The sequence below is a fragment of the Phaethon lepturus genome, unplaced genomic scaffold, assembly GCF_000687285.1.
Source record: "Phaethon lepturus isolate BGI_N335 unplaced genomic scaffold, ASM68728v1 scaffold28399, whole genome shotgun sequence".
In the NCBI taxonomy this organism is placed as follows: domain Eukaryota; kingdom Metazoa; phylum Chordata; class Aves; order Phaethontiformes; family Phaethontidae; genus Phaethon; species Phaethon lepturus.
The window spans coordinates 850-8,295 of NW_010564537.1; the positions used below are offsets into that span (position 1 = coordinate 850).

Sequence of the window (7,446 nt, forward strand, 5' to 3'; positions counted from 1 at the left end):
CTCCTCTTCGGGGGACCATGGGGAAGAGAGGCCAACCTGTTGGGCACACAGCCCTGTCATCCTGCCTCTGCAGTTCCCCTCCCACCAGAGACCCCCGTTGAGCACCCTCCTATGCCCCTGCTTGCTTCGGGCTTCTTAATCACCCCTATCCTCTCTGCTTTCAAACAGAAAACCCTGAGCGCCTCATCAGCCGCCTGGCCACCCAGAGGCATTTGGCGGTGGGTGAAGAGTGGTCCCAGGACCTGCACAGCAGCGGCCGCACTGACCTGAAGTACTCCTATCGCTTCGTGTGTGATGAGCATTACTATGGAGAAGGCTGCTCCGTCTTCTGCCGCCCCCGGGACGATGCCTTTGGTCACTTCACTTGCGGAGAACGTGGCGAGAAAGTCTGCAACCCAGGCTGGAAAGGCCAGTACTGCACTGAGCGTGAGTGTCCACCTTCTTGTCTCGCCAGGTGCCGGTTCCAGCAGTGTCCCCTAAGATCTTGGGGGAGGTGTTTCTCTGACATCAGGCCCCACGGGAAAGGGGGAACCAAGCTACAGTGGGTGGAGGTCTGGTGCTATGTACAGGCCTTACTGGTGTGGGGGACGGGAGTTCGTCAGCATTACCCCAGAAAGTTAACATGGATAGCCCCTTCTCAAGCTAATAAAATGTCAGTGCCAACATTACGCTCTTGCTCATTTGCTGTAGACGTCAAATCTGATACCAAAATGTTGCTATCCTCAGCAGTTGCTTGAGGATTTATTAAAATATATCAGGACTACTTTTTATACCTAGCCACCCCTTCAACCATTGTACACTGATACCATCATCTACAGGGTACATGGCTTCAGGAGACGGAGCTAGGCTTTGGCAACATCCATGCGGCAGGCCTGTGGGTAGGCTTGTTATGGTCTGATGTCTTGCCACCCTTGTTTTGAGAAAAGTACTGAGAGGTCCAAGGCATTCTCTGTGGCCTCTATACCGTACAGTTCTCACTTGGGGTACTTATAAACTGCCACTAACAGAGGTTGTTCAACAAGAACATTCAACTTCTTCCCTATCCCTCTTCTCTACCATTGCCATGAGCGTTGAGTAGCACTAGTCAAATAATGAGAGACATGAGTTTCAAAGTATGCCTGAGCTTGAAGTTGTTGAGGAATGTGACGTGTTGATACAGCAGGAGAAGCTGGGACAGTAAGCAGATCACAGAGAGGATAGTCAGGGATGACAGATACCTCCAGCTTTGTGCAAGACTACCACCCTTTGTAGACACATAGCGGTGTACACCCAAACAGGCACACAGAGCTCCTGCTGCAGCCTGTGATGGCATCCTCTGTTTGTGTGCATCCATGGATCTGAAGTATGCTGGCAGATGATGTACTGGGTGAGTGCTCCTCTCCAGTCATCAAAGGGCCAGGCAGGCAGGGAGAAAAGTTATAGGCTGCGAAGCAGCCTCTCGGTTTTCTTCTTCCTGTGTTTTTGTTTTTCTTAAGGCCCACCTACGCTGTGGTCTCAGCTGAGCTGCTGTCAAACAAGCCCAGATTGATTATTCACGCTGTTAGTGACTGCTAGGATGCTTTTGCCAGTTCATGGTCCAATGTTGCACAATAAACAGCAGGCAGAGGCACTCACATTTCCTTTGATAGTGTTTTAAAATAGGAACTACAACCTTTCCCATGATCAAAAGTGCCTAGCCCAGTTGTGTCAAGGGGTGGGGACGAAGGAAGCATTTTGATAAAGAACTCTTTTGGGGCTGTCAGCACTTTTGGATGCCTGTACATCGCTGCTCTTCCCATAGCAAAGTAGAAGGCTGTCCTTCTTTCCTGACTCGTTACGCACGCTCTTCGCTCTGCTTTCCTTCTCAGAGAAAAACAGCTTGTAACAGCGACACAAACCTAGTAGGCAGAGGAGATGTGTTTATGTGTGCATGCAAAAAGAATGTTTTGCCGTTAGCGAGCGGAGCTGCCAGTCGCAGATTGCTTCCCGTCGCCTTGCCCCCAGCTCCATTCTTTCCAACTTGGAGGCGATCTGATTATCAGCGCCGATTCTTTCTTTCTTTTTCTTCCCCCCCCTCTTCCCCTCGCATGCCATTGTCTCCGGCTGGCTTTGTTGAATTAAAACTTTGCAGTGCCTGCTTAATGAGTTCCATAACCAGGCGAAGTAATGAGCAGAAATCCCTTTTTTCCCCTTCCCTCATCCTCCCTCCCGCTGGCCCGCTTACCTCTTTTACCAGGGCTGCACCCACCCTCCCGCCCCTTTTTGGAGCAGGGAGGAGGGGGGGAAGGAGGGAGGAAGAACTTTAGACTTATTTATTTGAATAAGAAAAAAAAAAAAAGTTTTTTTGCAGCGAAATCACGCGCGTGCGGTGAGTCGCCCCGCGCGCCGCCGCCCGCCGGCCCCAGTGGCTCCGGGGCCGGGGTATTGTTGCAGTGGGGCAGCTGCTGGGAGAGAATAGACAATAGAGCAGCTGTCTTGCACTGGCACCCTGCACACCAGCTGTCCACTCTTATCTGCACACACACTTTCGGGGGATATTAAGAGGTGGAGCTGTGTGCATAGAATTGGAAAAAAGGACTTCTGACCCTCACTGGGAAGGGAAGGGGGGTGAGGGGCTGTGGGGAAGGGAGCAATTGTGAGTCCTCTTTTGTCTGTGTGCAACTGTATTAAGAAGAATGCTCATCCCCGGCGATAAGTAAAGTGCCCAGTTACGGGCGAGATCAATACCCTGCAGACTCCAGAGATTAACTCAGCTGCGCTTAACTGCCCCAACCTGGTAAAAGGGGCTCGCTCCCCACCTGCAAGGTGCTCTCGGGATCGGACTTGTAAAAGGGAGGCGTTCAGCCCCCGGTGCTGATATCTCTCCCTGCTTGGTTTGTTTACAGCGATTTGTTTGCCTGGATGTGATGAGCAGCACGGCTTTTGCGACAAACCTGGGGAATGCAAGTAAGTTTTCTGCTCCCTTCCCATTCTTTTCTTTGTCTTTAACATTGATGGTGTTAAGTAAGCCATCGGTCATTCGAAGGGTCGGTTTAAATGCCTTTTTTCATGTTAGGTGGTAATTTGAGAAATCCAGGTGATGCCAGATCAAAGTATTAATCTACAAGTCAAACATCAGTGCCATTAATATTAACCTAATGAGTTTACAGTGCTGTGTGTAAGGTTTAGCTGTTTGTTACTAGTGTAAACAAATTAACTACCTGGAACCATGGCTCTATCTAAGGAAGTGGAAGAAATAGCTGGGACTGATGAAAGCTGATGCTATGGTTGGACTCGGTGTCTTTCTCACATGAAGGAGCACTGAGGGCTTTTAGGAAACTTGATCCTTGGCATCAGTGTGTTTGCAGAGTTTGCGATAGGGTTTCCAACTGTGAGAAGTCTAAATCTGATGAGACTTTGTTGTTGTTTTTTTTTTTTTCAGATGCAGAGTGGGTTGGCAGGGGCGATATTGTGATGAGTGCATCCGATACCCAGGCTGCCTTCATGGTACCTGTCAGCAGCCATGGCAGTGCAACTGCCAGGAAGGCTGGGGTGGCCTTTTCTGCAACCAGGGTGAGTTCTCAGTCCTTGCCTGAGTGTCTGTTTTAAAACACGGAAAGCAAGCGGCTATTTCCAGCTCAAGCACCCTGTGCTAGGCTCACAAAGTAGCAAGTATCTTGATTGCTCTCTTTTTCAAATAAAATCTTTTACAGACCTGAACTACTGCACCCACCACAAGCCCTGCAAGAACGGTGCCACATGCACCAACACCGGTCAGGGGAGCTACACTTGCTCTTGCCGACCTGGGTACACAGGCTCCAACTGTGAGATTGAAATCAATGAATGTGACGCCAACCCTTGCAAGAATGGTGGAAGCTGCACTGTAAGTTTGAGTTGCTTGTGCCATCTGAAACCCCAAGAGAGGAGTTAATGTCAATTTTACTGCTTTTCAAAATCACTTTTTGGATTTCAAAGCAACTTCAGGTAAATATTTTGAACATTTCTCATTTCTCTCCCCCAGGATCTCGAGAACAGCTATTCCTGTACCTGCCCCCCAGGCTTCTATGGCAAAAACTGTGAGCTAAGCGCAATGACTTGCGCTGATGGACCATGTTTCAATGGTGGGCGATGCACTGACAACCCTGATGGGGGATACAGCTGCCGCTGCCCACTGGGTTATTCTGGGTTCAACTGTGAAAAGAAAATCGATTACTGCAGTTCCAGCCCTTGTGCTAACGGTAAGGTCAAACATGCTACAGTGACCTTCTGAAAGGAGACCATCCAGTTATTTTGGCTTCTGGTCTGGAGTACATAACAAGGCCCACTAATCAGTCATGGTCCACGTCATGTCACTAGTTGACTTGGTGGAGGAACTGTAGTTGAAAAGTGATGGTGTGGTTTGGGATGCTGCTGCAGATAGCGTTTTCTCAAGGGCTGCCTGTGGCCGGATAACTTGGCCTGAAGCTTCATGCATAAAAATGCAGAGGTTTATACTTGCAAATGTTTTGCAAAGACTCTTTGAAGTCTGTGGATGCAAAATGCCATACAAGTGCTAAATATTATTACTTGTAATCTGGTAACAGTAATCTTCCTGTTTTGATTAAACAAGTGAAGACTTTCTTTACTGTAGTCCTCCTCATTCATTGCCACTCAAACTCTGTAACGTGAGATTGTGGTGTTGACCCGATCTGGACTACCTTTGTTGTCCAAGCTGAGTGAAATGTCAAAAAGGGAATAGGATGGTGAATGAAAAGTAGATCTGATTAACAAATACCTTCCTTAAAAGAGACTCATACATTTTATGGTGGATCAGACTGGGCAAAGGTTGAGCTAACCTCTGAAAAAGAAAGCTTTTCTCAGCTGCCGGTTGTGACAGTCGTCCTGAGAGCAGCAGGTGGGGGCTGTTGGGTTTGGCTGCCCACCACTCAGCGTTCGTCCTCCTTGATGTCTTGCAGGAGCCCAGTGCGTCGATCTGGGGAACTCCTACATATGCCAGTGCCAGGCTGGCTTTACTGGGAGACACTGTGATGATAACGTGGACGACTGCGCCTCCTTTCCCTGCGTCAACGGAGGCACCTGCCAGGATGGCGTCAATGACTATTCCTGCACCTGCCCCCCGGGATACAACGGGAAGAACTGCAGCACCCCGGTGAGCAGATGCGAACACAACCCCTGCCACAACGGGGCCACCTGCCACGAGAGAAACAACCGCTATGTCTGTGAGTGCGCCCGGGGGTACGGCGGCCTCAACTGCCAGTTTTTGCTCCCCGAGCCGCCTCAGGGACCGGTCATCGTCGACTTCACCGAGAAGTACACAGAAAGCCAGAACGCCCAGTTCCCCTGGATCGCCGTCTGCGCCGGGATTATTCTCGTCCTCATGCTGCTGCTGGGGTGTGCTGCTGTGGTCGTCTGCGTCCGGCTCAGAGTGCAGAAGAGGCACCACCAGCCTGACGCCTGCAGGAGCGAGACTGAGACCATGAACAACCTGGCGAACTGCCAGCGCGAGAAGGACATTTCCATAAGTGTCATTGGTGCCACTCAGATTAAAAACACAAATAAGAAAGTGGACTTTCACAGCGATAACTCTGATAAAAATGGCTACAAAGTCAGATACCCATCAGTGGATTACAATTTGGTGCACGAACTCAAGAATGAGGACTCTGTTAAAGAGGAGCACAGCAAATGTGAAGCCAAGTGTGAAACGTATGATTCAGAGGCAGATGAGAAAAGCACAGTACAACTAAAGAGGTATCTCTCACATCTGAGCATGGGGGGCAGCTTGACTCGGAAGGGGGTGTGTGTGTGTCTCATAGGTAGCATTAAGCAACAGCCATCTGACCTGTGTTGTCTCTCTTTCTCTTCAATAGTGATACTTCTGAAAGAAAACGACCAGATTCAGTATATTCCACTTCAAAGGACACAAAGTACCAGTCGGTGTATGTCATATCAGAAGAGAAAGATGAGTGCATCATAGCAACTGAGGTTAGTATACTGCCTGGCAGTTGGAGCAGCAGAGAAAATTCCCGGCGAGCGATCCCCGTCTAGCACACATCAGGGCAGCCAAATGCTTTTCCATGGTGCCACAGCGATTTGTACCTGTTGAAATCCAGCCAGCTCGAGTTTGTCGCGCTGTGGATGTTGTAAAGACGAGATCAGTGACTTGCTGCTGTGGATGTTACGGGTACGACAACTTTTGCAGACAAGGGTACAATGATAGCACGGTTGTGGTCTGCTGACCGACCCCTTAGTGTGCTTCATGCAGAGTCCGTTCTTGCCCAGCATAAAGACAGAGTCCTGACCCTCTGCAGCCTTACAGCCCTCTTCTTACTTTCCATTAACCTCTCCTGATCTCTGCTCGTGTTTTCTCTCACCAGGTGTAAACCAGAGGCGATATGGCAAGGTGGTTGTTCAGAACAATTTCAGAGGAGACGTGCCCCGATGAATGCTGCTGAAAGAGGAATGGGAGATAGATTCCTTCACTGACTGCTGCTGAGAAACTAAATTCAGGCTTGAGCTGGTTCTCTACTGAAGTTAGCAAAAGTGACTGCAAAATAAAGAAACAAGATGGACACCAGGCAAGGGTCTGTGTTCAAGGATTACTGTTGCACTGCCTTTTATGAATTTTATCATTGCACTATGGTCAGTTGCTTTTCTATATATATTTAAATGAATGGACTTAATTACTACATAAGAAGCATGCACTGCCTGGAGTGTATATTTTGGATTCTTATGAGCCAGTCTTTTCTTGAATTAGAGACACAAACACTGCCTTTATTGTCTTTTTTGATACTAAAATGTGTTTTTACTAGGTGAGAAAAAGTGTGTTATTTTTTTGAATCTGTAAAAATATTTTCATGATAATTGTAAAGCTTGAGTATTTTGTGATGTTCATTTTTTTATAATTTAAATTTTTTGGTAAATATGTACAAAGGCACTTCGGGTCTATGTGACTATATTTTTTTGTATATAAATGTATTTATGGAATATTGTGCAAATGTTATTTGAGTTTTTTTACCATTTTGTTAATGAAGAAATTCATTTTTAAAATATTTTTCCAAAATAAATATTATTAATGACAACCAGACTGCAATGTTTATTCCATAACTGATTATGAACTGACTGAACCTTGCAACCCGGCATCTGACAGACCTCCATGGACTCAGGGGTGGATGGAGTGGAACCGAGACCTATCACAAAGACCCTCTCCCCTTTCCCCCTAACCTTCTGAACTGTTGACCCCATGGTGTGTTCACTCTTACTCCAAAAGCTAATGTCTGTCAAAACCTTGAGTAATGTTTGCTCAGGCATGCTGCGTTGTGTATATATAAACACGTTCGGCATCACTTCCTGAGAAAGAGCAATGCAACCGTGCTCCATCACAATCCAGATGCGGGGCTTTCCGTGACTCAGCTCTTCATTTCTCACAACCTCAAACATCTGTCTGGAGTCCAGGGGAGTTTGGGACACCCAGGGCACGCCAGCAAGAAC

At 47.9% G+C, this 7,446-nt stretch overlaps 1 protein-coding gene across 1 annotated transcript; it reads left to right on the plus strand.

Moving 5' to 3' along the window:
• Nucleotides 1-168: 168 nt before the first annotated feature.
• DLL1 (delta-like 1 (Drosophila)) lies at nucleotides 169-7,011 on the plus strand (the record flags this gene model as incomplete). Its single annotated transcript, XM_010294904.1, has 8 exons — nucleotides 169-426; nucleotides 2,865-2,925; nucleotides 3,401-3,531; nucleotides 3,672-3,841; nucleotides 3,980-4,196; nucleotides 4,914-5,706; nucleotides 5,826-5,940; nucleotides 6,333-7,011. Coding segments are annotated over 8 exons (1,751 nt in total), but the record flags the coding sequence as incomplete, so codon positions are not given.
• Between the last annotated feature and the right edge of the window lie 435 nt (nucleotides 7,012-7,446).